General features: G+C 43.8%; 1 protein-coding gene across 3 annotated transcripts in view; it reads right to left on the reverse strand.

The window, feature by feature from the left end:
• Positions 1-185: 185 nt before the first annotated feature.
• The window catches only part of LOC128703282 (insulin-like growth factor-binding protein-related protein 1), a 30,819-nt gene continuing 4,249 nt past the window's right edge, over positions 186-26,755 (reverse strand). Inside the window, exons 2-6 of one of the 3 annotated variants that reach the window (XM_070103380.1) lie at positions 12,802-12,988; positions 3,255-3,402; positions 2,733-2,876; positions 1,569-1,742; positions 186-581 (exon numbers count right to left, since the gene is read on the reverse strand). In XM_070103380.1, coding sequence (XP_069959481.1) covers positions 550-581; positions 1,569-1,742; positions 2,733-2,876; positions 3,255-3,402; positions 12,802-12,988 — 685 coding nt within the window. In that variant the 3' untranslated portion in view covers positions 186-549. Of the gene's footprint in view, positions 582-639; positions 1,376-1,568; positions 1,743-2,732; positions 2,877-3,254; positions 3,403-12,801; positions 12,989-26,755 lie in introns of those variants that run through there. The other 2 variants (XM_070103379.1, XM_070103381.1) reach the window with 2 other exon arrangements.

Raw genomic sequence — 26,755 nt, forward strand, 5'->3', positions numbered from 1 at the left:
TGAATAAATGTGCAGAGCAGGCAAATGTTTCAATGAGAGAGAGAGAGAGAGAGCTTTTGTAGCCATCTTACTCAAAGCCTTGACTATATCTTATTACTGACATTTGAGTGAACCCATTAGCGCATTATTCTTGCTTAAAATTAATAAACACATTAGCAGATGGATGGCATATAGAAAAAAAAAAGCCAAATTCTTAGACTTTATTGAACATTTAAACAAAATATAACCTACGGTTTTACTAAAAATAATGATACCAGTGTAAATAGTAAATCTTAGCCTAGTGACTTGACCAGTTATGCATTACAACACTAAATATTTCTAACAAGGTGCATCTTAATAGTAATTATCAAATGTAGAGACATACAAATTTTTTTTGTTGCTATTATGGCATGGTTGCTTTAGAGGAATACATTATTGTGAATACTATTCATAAGATACAAAAATTCGAGATTTATTATAAAATATTTTCTTAAATGTAGGAAAAAAAAATTATATGCTATGGCAGTGGTTACAGCTGACATTGTGCCTGTCTCATCACTTGTTAGATGATTACAGCTTTTTAATGGAACTCGCTTTTTCATCTGAAATTAGAAACAATACACTAAAATAACACAGGTAGGATTACTAATAAAACCATGTTAAATGATAGTGGAAAAGAAATATCTGTTCTCATAAAATGCAAAACCTAAGCTAACTAGTGTGATATAAATTCAATCTTCCTGAAGGAAGATTTAATTTATATCAGTTTTGTCCCAGGATGTGACGCACACCAGTCGACTAACACCCAGGTACCTATGTATTTGACTTACGGGTGAACATGGATAAAAGGTGTCTAATGGAAAAGTGTAGCCACGAGGCCCCATGGCCTGGTGGCTAAAGCTCTTACTTCACACAGTGAGGGTCCGGGTTTGATTCCCGGCGATGGTAGAAACATTGGGCGTGTTTCCTTACACTGGTTGTCTGTTCCCCATCAGTAAAATGGGTACCTGAGTGTTAGTCAACTGGTGTGGGTTACATCCTGGGACAAAACTGACCTAATTTGCCTGAAATGCTCTGCATAACAATTTTTTATTATAATAATCTGCATAACAAGTGGCTTTCTGTATAGTAGTATGTCATTGATGTCAACTAGACCTGTTTACCTTGTACTTGTAGCAATAAAGATATCATTAACTGTACCAGGGATTCGACCACTGGACTTCATTATGTGAGCTGAGTGTGCTAGCAATTGAGCTAGCAGAATCTTCATGACTACAGTGGTCTTCAACTCTGAGGCTGAGGGACTGATCACCTCATCTTTTGTATATGCATGGTCCTACTTTCTTCAATTATGTCCATCAATTTGTATTGATAGTGCCACTGGATGGTGAAATGTCTACAATAAAGATACCCAGATGTTGCAAGTGTCTAATTTTTATCTTGTCAGTATTGTATACCATTCATGTACGATTCATATTTCAAAAAAAGATTTTTCTTTTTTATGGTTTATCACCCCACCTAAAAGAGAATTTGGATGCATCACAACAGAGATCCAGTTTTTCAGGTCCCTGTAATGCATGTGAACTTACCAAGTTTCTCTGTAGCGAGAGAAACAGAAGCACGAGCCTCTCCCTCAGAATTGGTAGCCACACAATTGTAGATACCGAGATTTTCATTTGTAACACGCATGATCTGAACCCACCCAGTAATCATGTAAGGTTCAGGACCACCACGAACTTGAACAGCAAATGAAGAGTCATCACCTGGAAGTACATAAACTGTAAGTAGGGCATAAAACAGTTTATTATTATTGCTATGTTTATATTCTTGGCTGTATAGTCCTTGGCTTAGCGCTTCTTTTTGATTATAATAATAATTATATTCTTGGCAAGCACCAGCTCACATGGAGGTCATTCAACACCTAAAGCAGTGAGAACTTATATTCCTTATATTTTGCATTCAATGATACAGCCTTACACTACAGGCAATTGTAGATTCAAAACATGCAGCCTAGTTTCATACTGCCATTCAAATTAGAACTGATTACTATTTACAAGAAATATTGCAAACATTGTGTATGCAATTTGTGCAATATTTCTTGTAAATAATCATCCATACTGAATTACTGAGAGAAATGGGACATTACAAAGCAAAGCCCGTAACTGAGGGGAAATCTGTACCTTGTTATTTAGAAGAAATCTGTACCTCGTTATTTAGAAATAATTGTACCTCGTTGTTTAGAAGAAATCTGTACCTCATTATTTAGAAATAATCTGTACCTTGTTATTTAGAATGCTGATCCCTAGAGCAAGATATAAAACGTTCAAGCTCTGGCTTCCTCTCCACTTAGCAGTATTTACAGAAATGTACAGGCATCATAGTTCAATTATCATCTATCAAATTATTTTACATCCCAACCAGCTGTTCAAATTACAGTATGTACTTCCCTGGAAAACTGATGTCTACCAACCTCCTACTAAAGATATGTAGCTCTACAGTTTCAGTCCCCTCCAGGGAGGTAGGTATCTTGATCCAACTAATTGGACCTATCCTCTACTTGGATCAACCCTGGTTGCTGCCCATTCGCCCATGTGCTCCTTGATACCAATGGGTTGTGCACTTATACATGAATTTAATAATAATTTACAATTTGCATGTACTACAGGAGATTATATATGCACTAATTTGCATTACACTTATTCCCTAAATGTAAAGCTAATTAACTTATCAATATCAAGTGTTTGAGTAGATACCAGGCAATTTGAACGATGATCCGTCTGGGCGGTTCAGTTCCCATGTAATGTCAGGCACAGGGTAACCGACAGCCTCACAATCCAACACCAGAATGCTTCCAAGTGGTCTTATCTTATCTTCTGGCTTGGATTTAATCACAGGGGCTGCATATAAGTTTAGAGCATTACTATTTGTAAAAGTTAATGAAACATCGCCATTCCTAAGAAAAAACTACAAATGCAAATATGCAACAATTCTTGGAAGTCATAACTACATATGCTAAGGATTGATAAAAGTGAGAGTATTTAAGAACTGTACTGCAGATCAATTATAAAAAAAAAGTGCACAGCATGTCTTGGATAGTTTGGGCTGCAACAACAAAGTTGAAATTTCTATAATAGAGTAATGTAACAATGATACAAATGCTTTCTATGCAATGTACTGGATATACAATGAGTATTTAATGCCTGTAAATTAATACACTGTTATTCTTCTAACAGACTCATTATTTTGCTTCTACCTAGGTATTTTATTTTGCTTACCTGTTTTGCAAGGCCCTCTGACAGCAACGCTGAGATCAGGCCTCTCTGCAGTTTCCATTAGCAAGTGACACAGGGTGGTATAAGTGACTCCATCACTGCCACATACTGCCCCAGAGTCCTCACACTCGCATGTGGCTTCACCTGTACCCTATATAATGATAAATATCTTGTGAAGCATATTCACTTACATTTTTTTTTATTTTTTCAACAAGTCGGCCGTCTCCCACCGAGGCAGGGTGACCCAAAAAAGAAAGAAAATCCCCAAAAAGAAAATGCTTTCATCATCATTCAACACTTTCACCACACTCACACATAATCACTGTTTTTGCAGAGGTGCTCAGAATACAACGGTTTAGAAGCATATACGTATAAAGATACACAACATATCCCTCCAAACTGCCAATATCCCAAACCCCTCCTTTAAAGTGCAGGCATTGTACTTCCCATTTCCAGGACTCAAGTCCGACTATATGAAAATAACCGGTTTCCCTGAATCCCTTCTAAATATTACCCTGCTCACACTCCAACAGATCGTCAGGTCCCAAGTACCATTCGTCTCCATTCACTCCTGTCTAACACGCTCACACACACTTGCTGGAAGTCCAAGCCCCTTGCCCACAAAACCTCCTTTACCCCCTCTCTCCAACCCTTTCGAGGACGACCCCTACCTCGCCTTCCTTCCCCTATAGATTTATATGCTTTCCATGTCATTCTACTTTGATCCATTCTCTCTAAATGACCAAACCACCTCAACAACCCCTCTTCTGCCCTCTGACTAATACTTTTATTAACTACACACCTTTTCCTAATTTCCACACTCCGAATTTTCTGCATAATATTTACACCACACATTGCCCTTAGACAGGACATCTCCACTGCCTCCAACCGTCTCCTCGGTGCTGCATTTACCACCCAAGCTTCACACCCATATAAGAGTGTTGGTACTACTATACTTTCATACATTCCCTTCTTTGCCTCCATAGATAACGTTTTTTGACTCCACATATACCTCAATGCACCACTCACCTTTTTTCCCTCATCAATTCTATGATTAACCTCATCCTTCATAAATCCATCCGCCGACACGTCAACTCCCAAGTATCTGAAGACATTCACTTCTTCCATACTCCTCCTCCCCAATTTGATATCCAATTTTTGTTTATCTAAATCATTTGATACCCTCATCACCTTACTCTTTTCTATGTTCACTTTCAACTTTCTACCTTTACACACATTCCCAAACTCATCCACTAACCTTTGCAATTTTTCTTTAGAATCTCCCATAAGCACAGTATCATCAGCAAAAAGTAACTGTGTTAATTCCCATTTTTAATTTGATTCCCCATAATTTAATCCCACCCCTCTCCCGAACACCCTAGCATTTACTTCTTTTACAACCCCATCTATAAATATATTAAACAACCATGGTGACATTACACATCTCTGTCTAAGACCTACTTTTACCGGGAAGTAGTCTCCCTCTCTTCTACACACCTTAACCTGAGCCTCACTATCCTCATAAAAACTCTTTACAGCATTTAGTAATTTACCACCTATTCCATATACACTTGCAACATCTGCCACATTGCTCCCCTATCCACTCTGTCATATGCCTTTTCTAAATCCATAGATGCAATAAAAACTTCCCCCTACCTTTATCTAAATACTGTTCACATATATGCTTCAATGTAAACACTTGATCTACACATCCCCTACCCACTCTGAAACCTCCTTGCTCATCCGCAATCCTACATTCTGTCTTGCCTCTAATTCTTTCAATTATAACCCTACCGTACACTTTTCGTGGTATACTCAATAAACTTATTCCTCTATAATTTTTACAACCTCTTTTGTCCCCTTTCCCTTTATATAAAGGGACTATACATGCTCTCCGCCAATCCCTAGGTACCTTCCCCTCTTTCATACATTTATTAAACAAAAGTATCAACCACTCTAACACTATATCCCCCCCTGCTTTTAACATTTCTGTCATGATCCCATCAGTTCCAGCTGCTTTACCCCCTTTCATTCTACGTAATGCCTTGCGTACCGCCCCCACACTTACATTCTGCTCTTCTTCACTCCTAAAAGATGGTATACCTCCCTGACCAGTGCATGAAATTACCGTCTCTCTTTCTTCCTCAACATTTAAAAGTTCCTCAAAATATTCTCGCCATCTACCTAATACCTCCCTCTCCCCATCTACTAACTCCCCTACTCTGTTTTTAACTGACAAATCCATACTTTCCCTAGGCTTTCTTAACTTGTTTAACTCACTCCAAATTTTTTTCTTATTTTCATTAAAATTTCGTGACAGTGCCTCTCCCACTGTATCATCTGCTCTCCTTTTACACTCTCTCACCACTCTCTTCACCTTTCTTTTACTCTCCATATACTCTGCTCTTCTTATAACACTTCTGCTTTGTAAAAACCTCTCATAAGCTAACTTTTTCTCTTTTATCACACCCTTTACTTCATCATTCCACCAATCACTCCTCTTTCCACCTGCCCCCACCCTCCTATAACCACAAACTTCTGCCCCACATTCTAATACTGCATTTTTAAAACTATTCCAACCCTCTTCACCCCCCCCCCCACTAATCTTTGCACTAGCCCACCTTTCTGCCAACAGTCGCTTATATCTCCCCCGAACTTCCTCCTCCCTAGTTTATACACTTTCACCTCCCTCTTACTTGTTGCCACCTTCCTCTTTTCCCATCTACCTCTTACTCTAACTGTAGCTACAACTAAATAATGATCCGATATATCAGTTGCCCCTCTATAAACATGTACATCCTGGAGCCTACCCATCAACCTTTTATCCACCAATATTTGCTGTATTGTCCTTGTGGCTTAGCGCTTCTTTTTGATTATAATAATAATAATTATCCACCAATACATAATCTAACAAACTTACATATCTAAATAAAATATTTTATAACAAATCTTTACTATACTCCATATACAGGGCACAATATGATCACACAGGGTCATTAAGGCAGTAATAATGAAAACTTGTGTATCTATAACACGTGCCAAATAATTTAGTTATGGCCCTTTTACACTTTTACTAAATTTCATACTTTGAATTCCATTTCTCTTGTACCTGATTTTAATACAGTACCATCACTATGGAATACTGGTAAATTCACTTGTACTAAATATTCCTTCAAAGAGAATGGCTGGGGTGCCTTGATACTAAATGCCTCTTGATCCAAGATATTCACACTACCCCTACCATTTCCCAGGTGCTGTATGACCTGGAGTTTACCTGGAGAGAGTTCCGGGGGTCAACGCCCCCGCGGCCCGGTCTGTGACCAGGCCGCCTGGTGGATCAGAGCCTGATCAACCAGGCTGTTGCTGCTGGCTGCACGCAAACCAACGTACGAGCCACAGCCCGGCTGATCCGGAACTGACTTTAGGTGCTTGTCCAGTGCCAGCTTGAAGACTGCCAGGGGTCTGTTGGTAATCCCCCTTATGTGTGCTGGGAGGCAGTTGAACAGTCTCGGGCCCCTGACACTTATTGTATGGTCTCTTAACGTGCTAGTGACACCCCTGCTTTTCATTGGGGGGATGGTGCATCATCTGCCAAGTCTTTTGCTTTCGTAGTGAGTGATTTTCGTGTGCAAGTTCGGTACTAGTCCCTCTAGGATTTTCCAGGTGTATATAATCATGTATCTCTCCCTCCTGCGTTCCAGGGAATACAGGTTTAGGAACCTCAAGCGCTCCCAATAATTGAGGTGTTTTATCTCCGTTATGCGCGCCGTGAAAGTTCTCTGTACATTTTCTAGGTCGGCAATTTCACCTGCCTTGAAAGGTGCTGTTAGTGTGCAGCAATATTCCAGCCTAGATAGAACAAGTGACCTGAAGAGTGTCATCATGGGCTTGGCCTCCCTAAGGATTTAGCACTTCCCCACTGTTATGGTAGTAATTGCTTATTAAAGCAAACTTGTGTTGATTAGTTTTCATTCTGAAAAAAAATATAACCCTATTCTTCCATCAATATCATAAATAAGACCTTTGTGTGAGGTCAAAATACATTCTGTACTAATTTTTTTTTGTATTGTTTCTTTGGAGGTTAAAACCATACCACGGGCTGGGATAGAACCTGCGATCAGTCTCAAAACTCCAGACCGTCGCATTAGCCACTGAGCCAGCTAGCCACAATAAGATTCATCCAACTAGGTATATTTATACACCATGTAATCCATTTCAGCAGTGAACATGACTTTAAATGGTGTATTTTATCAGCAGTCATCAGCCTTTCTCTCTTCTACCACTACTTACTTCCAAAGATCATAACTCAGCAACTTGTACACTCTATATACTTTTATAACACATTCTCCATAAGCACACCCCTCATGGAAGGTTCCTTGATGTTGGTGAGGGGCTCTTGATTTAGGGAACTGGATCTGTGCTCCAGTTCCCCGAATTAAGCCTGAATGCCTTCCACATCCCCCCTCCCCTGGGCGCTGTATAATCCTACGGGTTTAGCGCTTCCCCCTTGATTATAATAATAATAAATCCATAAGCACTCCTCTGGAAGTGTTCAAGTATAGTATCTAATGTGTCGAAAATGTGCTTCAGATTATTAACACCAGAGTATTAGCCAGCCAGTGTGGATTATTTCTGTAAGGATTCTATGGTTCTTTTTTCGAGAATGTAACTTATGGTTGCTGATTAAAACCTAGGTACCTATTTACTGCTAGGTGAACAAGACAGCAGATGTAGACTTGCCTATATTTTTAAAGTTTGTTGTGAACTGAACTTGATGCCATTATAACCATAACTTTTAAAGGGGTGGATCAGTAAACCAGTGGAAGGCCTCGGTCTGATGACCAAAAGCTCCAGCTGCGGGACATCATATGGTTAAAACCAGCATCAGGAAACACTTGTCCTGTTTCCTGACAAACCTTACCTAACCTAACCTGTGATGCCATTAAATCAAATAACCCATCAAATCTTCACTACCCACTTCTAATCCCTCCCATCAACTTCCTCAATCCCTCGCCCACCTCTCCCCCTACTCACAACCAGTGTGGTGTGTAAGGGTGGGAGGATACAAGACTTCACTGTTCCACGTGAGGAAGGAAAAGAGCACAGCAGCTGGGGCTATCTTACCACAGCTCAACCTCACGCTCCTAACTGGCATGTCTTTTGCCATTTGTTAGCAGGCAAACATAGTAGGTAAGATTAGTGATGAAGAAAACACTGTAACTGTGGTACCAATGACTTCATATGAGGTTGAGAGAACAAGAAATGATGGAGTAAAGTGCTAGCAGTTTAGAAAATAACATTGCAACTGTGAAATACATTACGGTACCGTACCTTGATACACATGCACTAAGGAAGTTCAAGCATAAGTTGCAAAACTATATACTTCAAAGCGCTGTATAGCCCTTGTGGCTTAGCGCTTCTTTTTGATTATAATAATAATATATACTTAGAGTATAAGTTGTAAAACGCTTGTAGAACGCTTAGGTCACTAGGCCTTCTGCAGTTCATTTATTCTTATGGAAATCAAGTGGATGCTGACAGAGGCAGAGGATAAGGATGAAGAATTTTTTTGGATTATTAACCTGGAGGATTAGTAACCCAAGAAAGCCACTACATCTGGCTTATTTCCATTGGAGTCCTTTGGGTCTCTTTCCCAAGACGAGACTCAACTGTCAGCTAACACCCAGGTACGTACCTACTGCTGGATGAACATTAGCAACAGACATCAGGGAACATGCTCAACATTACATGTGCCAAGACTGAACCCAGGTCCTTCGGATGAGAGCCAAAGGCACTATCACTTGTAGAGGAAAAGGGGAAGGATGCTGACTGAGAAAAGGTAAAGGATGCTGACAGAGAATAGATGTTGGCAGAGAAAGAGGGGAAAGATGCTGGCAGAGTGAAAGACTCCAGAAATGTGAAGCGAGTTAACAGTTTACATTAACATCAACAAACAGTGGGAGTCTGTTGGCTTATTAGGTCACATGCTCTGCTCCTTCCCTCCACACACACACACACACACACACACACACACACACACACACACACACACACACACACACACACACACACACACACACACACACACACACTATATCAAGTATCAATATGAGTCCTGAATTAAGGTTGATACTGGCTACATCTCAGTTATTTAACAGTCATCCATTTAAAAGTTAGGTTTTACATAATAGAGATGAAGCACTTAAATGTAAAAAAAAAAAAAGACGTTATACCAAAATAGCAGTTATCAAAGAAAGCAATGTGTGAACATAATGAGCTGACGTCACCACTGGGATGAGAACAACAGTCACGCTAGCTTAGTCACCCCCCATCCCCCCACCCCGTCAACCACCACCCTTCACACCCACTCACTCCCACACCTTAAACCTTCATCCTTCACACTCACACCCTCAGCCATCATACTTCACACCCAATCTTTAACACACCCTCAATCATCAACCTTCACATTCACTCCCACACCCTCAACTATCCCACACCCTTAATTACCATCCTTCAAACCCATCTACTCCCACACCCTCAACTATAATCCCTCACACCCACTCCCACACCCTATCCATCATCTTTCACACCCTCTCAACAACCAGCCGACACACCACTTAATTCACACACCCTCTCCTCTTTCCCTGCTCACCCTCTTTTTCCTTATACAAAAGTTCTAAACTACCCTAATTTAGCCAACTGAACATATCTCATAACAATCATGTGTGATTTCGTCAAGCCAACATGTGTATTCAGTGCCTGAGAACTGTGTGCCTCTCTCATACTGTATGTAGAATACAGGTTAGATTAGATAAAGTTTGTCAGGAAACAGGACAAGTGTTTCCTGACGCGAGTGTTAGTCATATGATGACCCGCAGCTGGAGCTTTTGGTCATCTGACCGAGGTCTTCCGCTGGCTTACCAGTCCACCCCTTTAAAAATTATAGTTGTAATTACAACCATTAATGTGTGTTGAGTACACTTCGTCGTAATGTTAATATGATTAAATTCACTAATAATGTAATCAACTTATAATTCATATATTTTGTAAGCAGTTTATTACTACTTTAACTTGCTTACCTAAAATGTTAGGTGCAGTTCCTGGACCCATCATATCCCTTATCATTTAAATACCCACATAATGCGAATAGGGCGCCTACTTATACAAGGACCGGCAGTCTCCCACCGAGATAAGGTGACCCCAATAAAGAAGAAAAATTTTCACCTACACAATAAGTGTCCGGGGCCCAAGACTGTTCAACAGCCTCCCACCAGCCATAAGGGGTATTACCAATCGACCCTTGGTTGTCTTCAAGAGGGAGCTGAACAGATACTTAAAGTAAGTGCCGGATCAGCCGGGCTGTGGCTCGTACGTTGGACTACGTGCGGCCAGCAGTAACAGCCTCGTTGATCAGGCCCTGATCCACCGGGAGGCCTGGTCGTGGACCGGGCTGCGGGGGCGTTGATCCCCGGAATGCCCTCCAGGTAGACTCCAGATTACTCACTATCACTGTCTTACCAGAGGCGCGCCGGTACTAGTTCAGATGCCCCTCCAAAATGTAAATTTCCCCACCCGTCCTTCAAAGTGCAGGCACTAACACAAGATCAAGATGGCTAGACCGGGATGTTTCTAATAAGACGACTAAATCATGATGCATATAACTAGAAGAAAGCAACTAGAGTTGGTTGTAGGCTGACATCATTCTGGCTTATATATGCAGTTAGGAAATGTGACGCTCATAATGTATTATATTCATAAAATGCGCTTAACCAGACTTCTAAAACAGTAAAGCCCACATACTGCCACAAGTGAACACGTACGTTTGCGCGCGTGCGTGGTTGGTTGCAGGGTTCGAGTCTTAGCTCCACCTCTCAGCTTGCCTCTTTCATCCTCACGGACACTAGCGTACCTGCTCTTAAAGCTAAGTACAGAGTCTGTCTCCACTTCCTCGTTGAAGTCATTCCAATTCTCAACCACTCCGAGACTGAGGACAATAATATCCTGTCACTGTTCACCCTATAAATTCCCCGAGTATTTCGTATGTTACTCTCATATCTCCCCTGGTTCTTCTGTCCCTCCAATGTCGTTAATTTAAATTCCATTAACTCCTCTTACCTCAGGAAAAAGCCTCGTTGCATACTGCACTTACTCTCTTTTTTTTCAAATGTGGGTTCCATACTGGTGCTGAGTAGTCCAAGATGGGCCCGACATTGGCCACACTGTTCAGTTGATGTGAGCCTCAGGAGACATGATATAGTAGGCACTACCTACACTGTGGTCACCTTTGATCTTTCTCAGAGTGAAGTCTAAACTCTTGCTATTTTTGCCCTGTCCACAATCTTTATAACCTTGCATGTATTTGCTGGGGGGTTGAATTCAAGCAACCACATATCCGACCAATCTTGCAGTTTATCTCCACCGAATGTTTACTCTCATTTCCTTGGTCGTGTAAAAGCCAGCTTGCGTCCCCCTTACTCAGTGGTTCCCAAACTGGGGGTAATTTAACCATTTTTGGGGGTAATGGAGGGGTGACAGAAAAAAAGTTATGAATTCTGAAAATCAAGAAAACAATGCGGTACCCGGTATGAGGATTATTGTTAACTTTGTCTTAGTATATAAAGTTGTAAAGTAAACCTATTATAAGTAAGTAATAAAGTTAAACCAAATAACAATAAACATCAAAAACAAATATACAGTATTAGAAAAGAAGAAATATATAGCTAAGTGTGTGGAAACCCAAAAGTATTTTGACAAGTATGCTTCAGGACAAAAGTCACTCAGTAGCCCAGATCGACCTGTCCAGTACGCGTCACTCACTTCCTGAGGCTGCCTCTATTTCACACTGTCAGTTTATCTGTGAGCATCAGCCGAGGTAGACATAAGCTGGTATGTATGTGTACTGCCCTGTGCAGTATATAGTTAGTATTTACCCACTGTTACTGTGAATTTGTAGCTATTATTAATTTTATATATAATGTATGTGTGGTTCTTACGTTTTCAATGGGTTTGCTAGGATTAGCAGAGTATGCGAGGCTGTATACGTTCACGTTTAGCCATATATATCAATAATAACAACATTTTGTGAAAGGGGTAACATGCTTTATGTGGCATGTTAAATTGGGTAACAAGCTGAAAAAGTTTGGGAACCACTGCCCTTACTTCTGGTTCTCATGAGACCTGTATACCATCATACACCAGGATGTGGTGATTAACACTCCTGGACACCTTTCACAAACAAGAAATTAAGCTGTCTCCAGATCTCACAGGGGATAGGTACTTAGTTCCTAATTTCTATGGTCGTGCTGAGAGTACGAGGCTATTTACAAGTTTTTGGAAGCTCTGGCTGTCCACGAGTCAAAGGTTAAAATGAGTTCCTTCCCACTCAAGACAAGTAAAAATAAGACAGCCATTTAAAACAAAATGGTAAGCAGATGTAAGGAGTTATCAGAGGACAAGGCTTTCATAGTCTGTCACTTACGTCGGTGTCAATGAGGATGTTAATGGATGTAATAACTTATCAAGGACAAGATCATAAAGATATGTCACTTACACCAGTATCAGTGCGGGTGCGACACACCAGGTACTGGCCACAGACACCATAATGTGTGGTTGTGGGAGTGTCCTCAGTGGTGGTGTTCTCACAGAGCTGACCCAGGCCCCGAGCACAAACCTCGCAGCATCCGCAAGTATCCAGCACTACACCACCCGGGCACGAGGCTGTAACAGCACATTTCGACCTGCAATCAGTCGTAAGACGAGTTAGTAAATTAGAAATCATTAAAGAATATCATTAATAATTTGGCCTCAAATTGGATGAGAGTTTTAGCTACGATCTCGCACCACAGGGAAGCGCTCAGCGCAAAGAACGTAGAGTCGAGGAATTGGAAGACAGTGAAACCTGATCCAGCGAAGAGGAATGTAGCTCTAATCCCTTGGATCGCCAGCATCAAGGCACTCCCCATCCCCTCCCTTGAAGAATACCCTGTATGCATATTATGTTTAAGGAAAGTGCTGACCATGTCTGGAAAATGGGTAATCTGGCTCGACTAAGGAAGGATTATTATAAACAAAAAGAAGCACTAAACCACAAGGGCTATACAGCGACTAAGGAAGGAGAGGACAAATTTAATACCAAGGGATAGGAGCCCCTCACTAGCATCAAGAGACTTCCCTTGAGGGGCCAAGAACTTAAGCGAAGGGCAAGTCTTCTTACACCTGCTGTTCCTGTTCACCTAGCAGTAAATGGGTAATTGGTACGATATTTACAGATAAATTTATCCATGTTGGTCACTCAGCGATCGATCTTATAAAAACCATATAAACCAATGAAAAAGACAAACGACGGAAGCTCTGAACCCCAGTAAAATGATCTACACAAATATTATTATACCAAGCTCAGTAACAAGCATCAGTCCCCTCAAGGGAGGTTCCTCGACGTTGGTGAGGGGCTCGATCTAGGAAATTAGGTGTACTCCAGTTCCCTGACTTGAGCCTGAATGCCTTCCATATCCCCCCACACAGGCCCTGTATAATCCTACGGGTTTAGCGCTCCATGATTCTAATAATCACGAGGGAGCGCTAAACCCGTAGGTTTATACAGAGTATGTGGTGGGATTACCTGGGGAGGGTTTCGGGGGTCAACGCCCCCGCGGCTCGGTCTAAGACCAGGCCTCGTGGTGGATCAAGGTCTGATCAACCAGGCTGTTGCTGCTGGCCGTGCACTGACGTACGAACCACAGCCCGGCTAGTCAGGTACTGACTTTAGGTGCCTGTCCAGTGCCTTCTTGAAAGACAGCCAGGGGATGGAAGGTATTCAGGCTCAATTCAGGGAATCAGAGCACAGATCCAATTCCCTAGATCATGAGCCCCTCACCAGCGTTAAGGAACCTCCCTTGTGGGGCCAAGCATCGGTTAAATTTATGTCGAACAACTTCCCTAAAAGTTCCCCCGAAATCCCTACAGCACCCCATAAATTATAAAAATTATGATAAACGGAAAGGTCTAGGAGGTGGATAACGTTCTAATCAACTGCACTCCACAAGCTACTCTGGAGGGGGGCGGGGCAAAAAGCACCCACAAATAGGTGGCTATGGATATGTGCATCCTAGCCTTTATAGATTAGTCTCAAAGTGACGATTTTCGTAGAAGAGCAGTTAATAAGACCCTAAGTGCTTGATCACTTCTGGGTGGCACCCTGGGGATGGGCTAATTAAATTCTGTTTCTTCATATTATTTTAAGTTTTACACAGTAATTTTCAAATGTAAATTTTGCATTAGGGCTGAATGTAACCTGTTCAACAGTCAAGAACATTTCTTTTCCTTAAGCTAGATTATTATTATTATAATCAAGGGGGAAGAGCTAAACCCGGAGGATTATACAGCGCCTGGGAGGGGGGATGTGGAAGGTATTCAGGCTTAATTCGGGGAACTGGAGCACAGATCCAATTCCCTAAATCCAGATTATTATTATAATCAAAAAGAAGCGCTAAGCCACAAGGGCTATACAACGCTGCAGGGTAGGGAAGGAAGCAAGGGTATTGGATGGCAGAAGGGAGGAGGGATGATCAGTAGGTTACAGAAAACAGCGGGGCAGGGGATAGTACGGGGGTAGAGGGTAGCAAGAGATTGAAGTAGAAAGGGCTGAAGGTATCAGAATTTGTGAAGTAAGTCAGTTGTTGTCAAAAAGTCAATGAAAGAATCTGGATGAAAGGTGGGTCCATCAGCGAGAAGGGAAGGTAAAGAGAGAGCAGCAGAGCGAAGACGACGACAGAGGTAAATTCTGCGTGCTCGTTGATAAAGTGGGCAGTCCAACAGAATGTGGCTGACTGATAATGGAACTTGGCAATTCTCACAGAGAGGAGCAGGGCGCCTCTCCATGAGATATCCATGAGTAAGACGAGTATGGCCAATGCGAAGACGGGAGAGAGTAGTCTCCCAACCTCGACACTGGTGATAAGAAGATGGCCAGTAACCTATACTCGGTTTAATAGATTGAAGTTTGTTGCCGAGCATAGTAGACCAATGTTGTTGCCAACGGGTGTGAAGTTGGGAAGATATTGCAGCAAAATAGTCCGTAAGTGGAATACCTCTACATGAAACTGGTAGGTCATGTACTGCTGACCGCGCAGCAGTGTCTGCCTGTTCATTGCCCTGTACGTCAACATGACCAGGGACCCAACAAAAAACAATATCTTTATGCTTGGTAAAGATGCAGCGTAGCCAAAGTTGGATACGGAGGACTAAGGGGTGAGGTGTATCAAATTTCTGTATAGCCTGTAAAGCACTAAGGGAGTCTGAGACAACCACAAATGATGACACAGGCATAGATGCAATACGGATAAGTGCTGCAAGGATGGCATACAATTCAGCAGTAAAAATACTAGCCGAAGACAGTAAATGCCCATTTACGATGCTGTCTGGAAACACTGCTGCGAATTCTACGCCGTCAGAAGACTTAGAGCCATCTGTGTACACAGCAATGGCATGAGAATGAGAGTGAAAGTGGTCAAGAAAAAGAGAGCGGGAAGCGACCGTAGACAGTTGGGCTTTCGAGCAAGGGAGAGAGAAAGAACAGACTCGAACAGCTGGAACTTCCCAGGGGGGTAGGGAAAAGTGAGATGCTACATGTACATAGAAAGGTGGTAATTGAAGAGAAGACGAGCGAATGAAGGCAAAGAGAGAAGGGACGGAGTAAACAGGGGCGGCGAACAAATAAAGAATGTCTACTAATATCAGTGACCATTCTATAAATGGAAGGATTGCGGAGATCATGAGAGCGTACATAGTAGTGAAGGCAATGGGCATCACGGCGATCGGATAAGGATGGAACGTTCGCTTCTGCATAGAGGCTTTCGACAGGGGAAGAGCGAAAAGCACCAAGGCATAAACGTAAACCTTGGTGATGAATGGGGTTAAGGCTAGAGAGAGTAGCAGGAGATGCCGCTGAATAGATCTGGTCACCATAATCAAGTTTCGATAAAATAAGGGTGGAATGTAGGCGAAGGAGGGTTCGGCGATCAGCTCCCCATGAAAGATGAGCAAGGGTTTTAAGAAGGTTCAGCCGACTGTGACAAGTTGCCTTCAGAGAGGTAATGTGAGGTTTCCAGGATAACCTACGATCAAAGAGGAGGCCCAGAAACTTGACTGTATCACGTTCAGGGATACGGGAGCCATAGAGGAACAAAGGATGGTGGGAGATTACAGAGCGTCTAGTGAAAGTAATTTGGTGGGTTTTATTGCTGGAAAATTTAAACCCACGTGTGGTGGCCCAATTGAAAACAGGGTCGACTGCATGCTGGAGAGAAACTGTAATAAGGTGACAGTCAGCGCCTGCACAGGCAATAGCGAAGCCATCAACATAGAGTGATGACCAAATATTTGATGGAAGACTAGAGGCCAAATCATCAATAGCAAGGAGAAAAAGTGTTGTGCTCAGAACACATCCCTGGCAGACACATTCAGCTTGGATAAAGTCCGGGGAGAGCACATTATTAACCCGAACACGGAAATGCCTGTCAGTTAAAAAGTTCTTAAGGAAGGATGGTAGATTGCCTCGAAGGCCTAAGGAGTGGGCTTGGGCTAAAATATTATACCTCCAAGTAGTGTCATATGCCTTCTCAAGGTCAAAAAATATGGCAATAACTGAGTGGTTATTCGCAAAGGCATTACAAACATACGTATCCAAGTGTAGTAAGGGGTCTATGGTAGAACGTCCCTTACGAAAGCCATATTGACGAGTGGAGAGACTGTTGTGTGTCTCTAAATACCACACTAAACGTCTATTTACTAGGCGTTCCATCACTTTGCAAACTGCACTGGTAAGAGCAATGGGACGATAGTGGGAAGTTTCATGTCCCGTAGTGCCTGGTTTGCAGAAAGGGAGAAAAATGGCAGATTTCCACAGCTGTGGAAGAACTCCTTGTGACCAAATAAGATTGTAAAGGCGTAATAGGACTGCAAGGGCTGACTGATGTATATGTTGTAGCATACGAATATGTCGTCGGGCCCAGCTGCCGATGATTGGCAAGCTGAGAGTGTTGCCTCCAGTTCTTGAAGTGTAAAAGGCACATTATACTGTTCTTCCCTGAGAGAAGAAAAGTCCAAGGGTGCTAACTCTCTGGCAGACTTTGAGGAAAGAAATGAGGGGCATAGATGGAGTCCCTGAGAAATACGGACCAGATGATTGCCAATTTCATTGGCAACATCTAGTGGGTTTGCTATATCAACACCGGCAACCCGCAGAACAGGAGCTGGGTCAGGAGAATATTTACCACTCAATTTTCGTACTTTTTTCCAGACTGCACTCATAGAGGAAGCAGAGGTGATGGTGGAGACATAATCTCGCCAGCAAGTGCATTTAGCGTCACGGATGACACGGCGAGTGATCGCACGCTTCTGCTTAAAATCAAGAAGTCTCTCTGTTGTTCTATTGTACCGGTACCTGCCCCATGCAGCGCGTTTCTAACGTACTGCATGAGCACAAGCAGGAGACCACCAAGGCACGCATTTCTGAGAATGCCTGCCCGAAGTTTGGGGTATAGAATGAGAAGCTGCGGTTAAAACGGAGGACGAGAAGAGGTGTAAAAGCTCATCGATGGAGGACGAAGAAGGAACCTCTCTAAAAACAGTTAGGTGTGAGTAAAGGTTCCAATTTGCCTGATCAAATTGCCAGCGTGGGATGCGAAGAGGTGGTGAATATGAAGGGGAAGTAAGAATGATTGGGAAATGATCGCTGTCATGTAAGTCCGGAAGAACAGACCAAGTGAAGTCTAATGCGGCGGAGGAAGAGCAGACTGAGAGATCGATGCAAGAGAGAGTGTGAGTCCGAGGATCAAAATGGGTGTGAGTGCCTGTATTTAAAACATGGAGGGGGTGGGTGACAAGAAAAGCCTCTAACTGAATGCCACGGGAATCACAGTGAGATCCCCCCCCAGAGGAAATGGTGGGCATTAAAATCACCAAGTAACAGAATCGGTGGCAGTAATGACGAAACAAGAAAGGCAATATCCGGAATAGATAATGCCCGTGAAGGAGAGAGATATAAAGAGCAGAGCGTATACCACCTATGCAAGTGGATACGGGCTGCTGTGTAATGCAGCGAAGTACGAACAAATAGCTGATGGTACGGAATATCAGTGCGTAGAAGAAGGGCACTTTCATTAAAGGTCCCATCAGGAAAAGGATCTGAAGAATACAATAAATTATAGCCTGAGCTGGGAGAGATAACAGCAGAGTGTAATTTTGGTTCCTGTAAGCAAACACCAACAGGGGAAAACTGGGAGAGTAACATCTGAAGCTCACCCCGATTACCCCTGAGGCCGCGTATATTCCACTGTAAATAGGCCATGATTGGCAATGATAAAGATACCTGAAATCCGCAGGTAAGGGTTCCTACGGACTAGAGGGGTTAGAAAAGTCCACATGCGGAGGCAGTGGAAAATGTTCAAGCAGCGAAGGAACGGTGCGCTGTGAAGAAAGGAGTTGCGCAGATGGAGTAGAGGAGAGAGAAGGAGCGGAGGGTGGATCAGTGTCCATTGATGGTTTGGTCTCTGCAATATATTCAGAGATTGCTTCAAGTGTTTCAGAATTCAGAGACGTCGTATGGGAGACAATATTGGAAATGGTAGGGGGAGGATGAGTAAAGATTGGAACTGTAATGGACTGTACCAAGGTAGGGGGGGGGCAAAAGGGTGGAGGGAACTGGAGAAGCGTGGAAGGGGACAGAAGAGGCAGAAACCTGGGAGGTGGCAGAAGAGGAAGAAACTTGGGAGGGAACAGGGGAGGAAGGTACAGTACGAGGAGGAGGGTGAACCTTTACACTTGTAACAGAGCCAGTGAGAGGGAGGAACCAGGTACAGAGACAGGGAAGGGAAAATGAGGAGGTGGAAGATGGGTAGGAGGTGTCATACGAGATCTCGTCGCTACTGAGGCTTGTGAGAGAGAACACGAAGAAGCGAGATCAGACAGACGAAGTAGGGACGTCTGAGCCGAGGACAGCAAAAGAATTAGCTACAGGAGTGACTATGGGAGAGGTAACCACAGAGGTGGGTGCAGAAGATGGGATACCAGAAGTGGGGGGACGTTTTGAAACACGGAAATAAGAAACACAAGGTAGTCTCCCTTGGAGGCGGAGATGAGAAACTGCCATGGCATAAGGGAGACCTTCTGCCTCTGAGGTAACGGATTTCCCGCTCGTTTAAGTAGACTTGACAACGGCGAGAGTACGAAGGGTGAGCCTCATGACAATTAAGGCAAGAGGGAGGTCGATTGCAAGACATATTAGAATGGTCATCGGTACCACAGACTGGGCATTCGGCGATAGATCTGCAATATTTCGCTGGATGGCCAAATCGCCAGCAATTTCTACACTGTTGCGGTGTAGGCATCACCTTTCGAACTTGTAGCCGATGTCCTGCTACATAAACTGAGGATGGGAGTTCACGGCTGTCAAAAGTTAAACGAGCCACATTGCTAGGGTATCGTCTCTGCCCGCGGGCAGGAAGAACGTAAGTGTCTACCTTGAGGATTGGGAGATCTTGGAGTTCCAGTTGTTCAAGAATGTCAGTGCCACATGTCTGGAAATTTTGTTGAACTATGGTATGGGGCAGATTATTATTATAATCAAAAAGAAGCGCTAAGCCACGGTATGGGGCAGAATGACGGTACCACTACAAGAATTGAGGGAATGATGCTTTTCAATAGTTACAGGAACAGTATCGATATGGGAAAGACGAGAAAGCTCATAAGCCTGGGTAGCATTCTGTACGGTGACGATGCGCGTACCGCTCTTAAGAGCATGAAAAGAAATATCTTTACCAACATGGCGTAGGAGTGCCTTGCCAATACTGTGGTCAGAAAGATAGGCAGTAGAGGAAGTCGGTCGTAAAGTGAAGAATTTAGCCATCGCCCACAGGATGGGTATGGGGTGCATAATAAAGATATTAAACTAATGTGTGTGTATGTGTGTGTGTGTGTGCGCGCATGCACACGCATGTGTATGTGTGGTGTGTGTGTGTGTGTGTGTGTGTGTGTGTGTGTGTGTGTGCGTGCGTGCGTGCGTGCGTGCGTGCGTGCGTGCGTGCGTGCGTGCGTGCGTGCGCGCGCGCGCGAGTGCGCGTGCGACTCGACAATCAATATTTGCACCAATAACTCATTACAGTTGTGACCGGGTGTGGAAGTGTGAATTGTTCATTACTCTATAATTTGTTCATGATTGTAGCCATGTATAAACGTAAGTAACCATTCTACAGAATTCAGTACCTTTGTAACTTGTGAGCTCATTACCTTTGTACCTAGTTCAGCTATCAAAACTTTGGGGGCCCAGTCCCTGGACCCATTACGTACCTCTGTAATCTGTAAATACCTTTGTAACTTGTCATGATTGTGACCAGACCTACCTGGAGTTCATTACCTTTGTAAATTGTGAGTTCATTACCTCTGTAACTTGCTCAGCTATCAAAACTTTGGAGTCCAGTCCCTGGACCAATTATGTACCTCTAATCTTTTGACTACCGCCCACAGGATGGGTATGGGGTGCATAATAAACATATTAAACTAAACTTGTGCAGTCTGAAACTGAGCGTGGAAAGGTAGTGAAGGACGTGTCGATCTTTTCTGAGAAGAACGAGAAGGTGGAGAAGTATCATCAGCAGGTAATTGTCGTTGGCATTTAGGCGTGGGACCAGAGTTGGTCTGACGTGGAACAGGCCGGCGATTCGAAAATTGCCGCACCGTAGAGGGAGAGGCCGGAAGCATAGTCAGAGGAGAGCGAAGGTCAGATAAATCGAAGGAGTCAGTCGAGGCCTCAGTACCTGAAGCGGGTGAGGAAACAGCACCAGCAAGAGGTACAGAGGCATGAGGAGTGTCCGAAGAGTGGTCCAAAGACGAGGCGGGGTCAGAACGGGGTGCGGTATCAAGAAGGGGCCCGGGGGTAGCAGGTTCATGGACTAGGGCTGCCATGGTTAGGTTACTTCTTTCTTTTTGTTTTTAAGAAAAAAAAAAGAAAATAGAAATAAAAAAAAGAATAAAAAAGGGGGGACCGGGGAGGGATAGTTCCTAGGAGGAATGAAAGGGCCAGAAATCTCCCTCCGCGCCCAAAAGGACCTCAGCACCGCAAGTAGCGCAGATGCAGCATGGAACCCGTGCCATACCCTACCCATCATGCCAGTAAACTGGCAATCCGGGATAGCAACCTCACATCTGCCGAGCTACCTCGGTGGACAAAAGAGAGGGCGGCTGGAAATCCGCCACAAAGCATACCTCCTTCGGCCACCACCCCCGGAATCCAAAAGGTGGCTTCCAGAGATACACCAGTCGCCCGAGAGACACCCAAAGCCACCCTCCGGGATACCGGAGAGGGATCAGGACATCCCCAGGCAATCCAGATTCCACGGCAAACTACGCCACCGCCAAGAACCTCAACGGAATGGGATGGACCCCGGTACCCTCTCCCCTACCTAGGAACTAGCGTGCCTGTGGGGAAAAAAAAAACCAAAGGCCAAAAAGGAAGGGCAAAAGGGAGGGGGGGGGGAGGAGGAGGAGGAAAGGAAAAAGGGAAGGATGGGGAGGATGGGATAGGGAATGGGGGATTGGGGGGTAATTAGGTTCGGTCTGAGGAAGTAGACCGACAGGTCTAATTCCTCAGACCAAGAGCCTCTTCACCACGCCAAGGAGCCCCCCTTGAAGAGGCCTAAATCCAGAGCCCCTCACCAACATCAAGGAACCTTCCCTGAGGGGCCTTAAGCTACTAGAGCAGTGGTTCCCAAACTGGGGGTAAATTACCCCCTGGGGGTAATTTGACCATTTTTGGGGGGTAATGGAGGGGTGACAGAAAAAAGTTATGAATTCTGAAAATCAAGAAAACGATGCGGTACCCGGTATGAGGATTATTGTTAACTTTGTCTTAGTATATAAAGTTGTAAAGTAAACCTATTATAAGTAATAAAGTTAAACCAAATAACAATAAACATCAAAAACTAATATACAGTATTAGAAAAGAAGAAATATATAGCTAAGTGTGTGGAAACCCAAAAGTATTTTGACAAGTATGCTTCAGGACAAAAGTCACTCAGTAGCCCAGATCGACCTGTCCAGTACTCGTCACTCACTTCCTGAGGCTGCCTCTATTTCACACTGTCAGTTTATCTGTGAGCATCAGCCGAGGTAGACATAAGCTGGTATGTATGTGTAAGATAAGATAAGATAAGATTTCGTTCGGATTTTTAACCCCGGAGGGTTAGCCACCCAGGATAACCCAAGAAAGTCAGTGCGTCATCGAGGACTAACTTATTTCCATTGGGGTCCTTAATCTTGTCCCCCAGGATGCGACCCACACCAGTCGACTAACACCCAGGTACCTATTTGCTGCTAGGTGAACAGGACAACAGGTGTAAGGAAACGTGTCGAAATGTTTCCACCCGCCGGGAATCGAACCCGGGCCCTCCGTGTGTGAAGCGGGAGCTTTAGCCACCAGGCCACCGGGCCCTGTGCAGTATATAGTTAGTATTTACCCACTGTTACTGTGAATTTGTAGCTATTATTAATTTTATATATAACGTATGTGTGGTTCTTACGTTTTCAATGGTTTTGCTAGGATTAGCAGAGTATGCGAGGCTGTATACGTTCACGTTTAGCCATATATATCAATAACAACATTTTGTGAAAGGGGTAACATACTTTATGTGGCATGTTAAATTGGGTAACACGCTGAAAAAGTTTGGGAACCACTGTACTAGAGATTAGCCAACTTGCAGTGGATATACACGAAGATGTATACAACTTGGTGTATATATCCTGTGGGTGGTGTATACCTTAAAATGTTTACATTGGGTTGGGTTCAGTTATGAGCAGCGGCACAAGTTCTTAGCCTGTGCATTCAGCGATGAAACGGGTATCAGCAGTCAATCCTGCAAGATTGTGATTCATCTAGACTGAACTATAAAAGGACTATAAAGACTAAAGGACCCCAATGGAAATGAGTGGGTCACTTTACTTTTTTGGGTTATCCTAGGTTCTCTACACATGCTGTTATGTATGATAATCTGACTCACGAAATCGTAATGACACGATTGCAAACAAACCATACCACGGGGAAAAAAAAAAAAATACCACGGGCGGGATTGAACCCGCGGTGTCTCAAAACCCCAGACATCTTATATAATATTCTACTATAAAAATTATGCTAAATTTACTATGACGGGACACCACCTGTAAGAAGCCATTGTCTAGCGATTCCTTAAAAATTGGCCAGAAAACTGGCTTCATTGTCGCTTATTATTATTATTATAATCAAAAAGAAGCGCTAAGCCACAAGGGCTATACAGCGCTGCAGGGTAGGGAAGGAAGCAAGGGAATTGGATGGCAGAAGGGAGGGGGGATGATCAGCAGGTTACAGAAAACAGCGGGGCAGGGGATAGTACGGGGGTAGAGGGTAGCAAGAGATACAAGTAGAAAGGGCTGAAAGTATCAGAATTTGTGAAGTAAGTCAGTCGTTGTCAAAAAGTCAATGAGAGAGTCCGGATGAAAGGTGGGTCCATCAGCGAGAAGGGAAGGTAAAGAGAGAGCAGCGGGGCGAAGACGACGACAGAGGTAAATTCTGCGTGCTCGTTGATAAAGTGGGCAGTCCAACAGAATGTGGCTGACTGATAATGGAGCTTGGCAATTCTCACAGAGAGGAGCAAGACGCCTCTCCATGAGATATCCATGAGTAAGACGAGTATGGCCAATGCGAAGACGGGAGAGAGTAGTCTCCCAACCTCGACACTGGTGATAAGAAGACGGCCAGTAACCTATACTCGGTTTAATAGACTGAAGTTTGTTGCCGAGCATAGTAGACCAACGTTGTTGCCAACGGGTGTGAAGGTGGGAAGATATTACAGCAAAATAGTCCGTACATGGAATACCTCTATAAGAAACTGGTAGGTCATGTACTGCTGACCGCGCAGCAGTGTCTGCCTGTTCATTGCCCTGTACGTCAACATGACCAGGGACCCAACAAAAAACAATATCTTTATGCTTAGTAAAGATGCGGCGTAGCCAAAGTTGGATACGGAGGACTAAGGGGTGAGGTGTATCAAATTTTTGTATAGCCTGTAAAGCACTAAGGGAGTCTGAGACAACCACAAATGATGACACAGGCATAGATGCAATACGGATAAGTGCTGTAAGGATGGCATATAATTCAGCAGTAAAAATACTAGCTGAAGATAGTAAATGCCCTTGTACGACGCTGTCCGGAAACACTGCTGCGAATCCTACGCCGTCAGAAGACTTAGAGCCATCTGTGTACACAGCAATGGCATGAGAATGAGAGTGAAAGTGGTCAAGAAAAAGAGAGCGGGAAGCGACCGTAGACAGTTGGGCTTTCGAGCAAGGGAGGGAGAAAGAACAGACTCGAACAGCTGGAACTTCCCAGGGGGGTAGGGAAAAGTGAGATGCTACATGTACATAGAAAGGTGGTAGTTGAAGAGAAGACAAGAGCGAATGAAGGCGAAGAGAGAAGGGACGGAGTAAGCAGGGGCGGCGAACAAATAAAGAATGTCTACTAATATCAGTGACCATTCTATAAATGGAAGGATTGCGGAGATCATGAGAGCGTACATAGTAGCGCAGGCAATGGGCATCACGGCGATCGGATAAGGATGGAACGTTCGCTTCTGCATAGAGGCTTTCGACAGGGGAAGAGCGAAAAGCACCAAGGCATAAACGTAATCCTTGGTGATGAATGGGGTTAAGGCTAGAGAGAGTAGCAGGAGATGCCGCTGAATAGATCTGGTCACCATAATCAAGTTTCGATAAAATAAGGGTGGAATGTAGGTGAAGGAGGGTTCGACGATCAGCTCCCCACGAAAGATGAGCAAGGGTTTTAAGAAGGTTCAGCCGGCTGTGACAAGTTGCCTTCAGAGAGGTAATGTGAGGTTTCCAGGATAACCTACGATCAAAGAGGAGGCCCAGAAACTTGACTGTATCACGTTCAGGGATACGTGAGCCATAGAGGTACAAAGGATGATCAGAGATGACAGAGCGTCTAGTGAAAGTGATTTGGTGGGTTTTAGTGCTGGAAAATTTAAACCCATGTGTGGTGGCCCAATTGGAAACACGGTCGACTGCATGCTGGAGAGAAACTGTAAGGAGGTGACAGTCAGCGCCTGCACAGGCAATAGCGAAGTCATCAACATAGAGTGATGACCAAATATTTGATGGAAGACTAGAGGCCAAATCATTAATAGCAAGGAGAAAAAGTGTTGTGCTCAGAACACATCCCTGGGGGACACCTTCAGCTTGGACAAAGTCCGGGGAGAGCACATTATTAACCCGAACACGGAAATGCCTGTCAGTTAAAAAGTTCTTAAGGAAGGATGGTAGATTGCCTCGAAGGCCTAAGGAGTGGACTTGGGCTAAAATATTATACCTCCAAGTTGTGTCATATGCCTTCTCAAGGTCAAAAAATATGGCAATAACTGAGTGGTTATTCGCAAAGGCATTACGAACATACGTATCCAAGCGCAGTAAGGGGTCTATGGTAGAACGTCCCTTACGAAAGCCATATTGACGAGTGGAGAGACTGTTGTGTGTCTCTAAATACCACACTAAACGTCTATTTACTAGACGTTCCATTACTTTGCAAACTGCACTGGTAAGAGCAATGGGACGATAGTGGGAGGTTTCATGTCCCGTAGTGCCTGGTTTGCGGAAAGGGAGAACAATGGCGGATTTCCACAGCTGTGGAAGAACTCCTTGTGACCAAATAAGATTGTAAAGGCGTAATAGGACTGCAAGGGCTGACTGATGTAAATGTTGTAGCATACGAATATGAATGTCGTCGGGCCCAGCTGCCGATGGTCGACAAGCTGAGAGTGTTGCCTCCAGTTCTTGAAGTGTAAAAGGCACATTATACTGTTCTTCTCTGAGAGAAGAAAAGTCCAAGGGTGCTAACTCTCTGGCAGACTTTGAGGAAAGAAATGAGGGGCATAGATGGAGTCCCTGAGAAATACGGACCAGATGATTGCCAATTTCATTGGCAACATCTAGTGGGTTTGCTATATCAACACCGGCAACCCGCAGAACAGGAGCCGGGTCAGGAGAATATTTACCACTCAGTTTTCGTACTTTTTTCCAGACTGCACTCATAGAGGAAGCAGAGGTGATGGTGGAGACATAATCTCGCCAGCAAGTGCGTTTAGCGTCACGGATGACACGGCGAGCGATCGCACGCTTCTGTTTAAAATCAAGGAGTCGCTCTGTGGTTCTATTGTACCGGTACCTGCCCCATGCAGCGCGCTTCAAACGTACTGCACGAGCACAAGCAGGAGACCACCAAGGCACGCATTTCTGAGAATGCCTGCCCGAAGTTTGGGGTATAGAATGAGAAGCTGCGGTGAAAACGGAGGACGAGAAGAGGTGTAAAAGCTCATCGATGGAGGACGAAGAAGGAACCTCTTTAAAAACAGTCAGGTGTGAGTAAAGGTTCCAATTTGCCCGATTAAATTGCCAGCGTGGGGTGCGAA

This window comes from Cherax quadricarinatus, chromosome 85 (genome assembly GCF_038502225.1).
Source record: "Cherax quadricarinatus isolate ZL_2023a chromosome 85, ASM3850222v1, whole genome shotgun sequence".
Lineage (NCBI taxonomy): Eukaryota > Metazoa > Arthropoda > Malacostraca > Decapoda > Parastacidae > Cherax > Cherax quadricarinatus.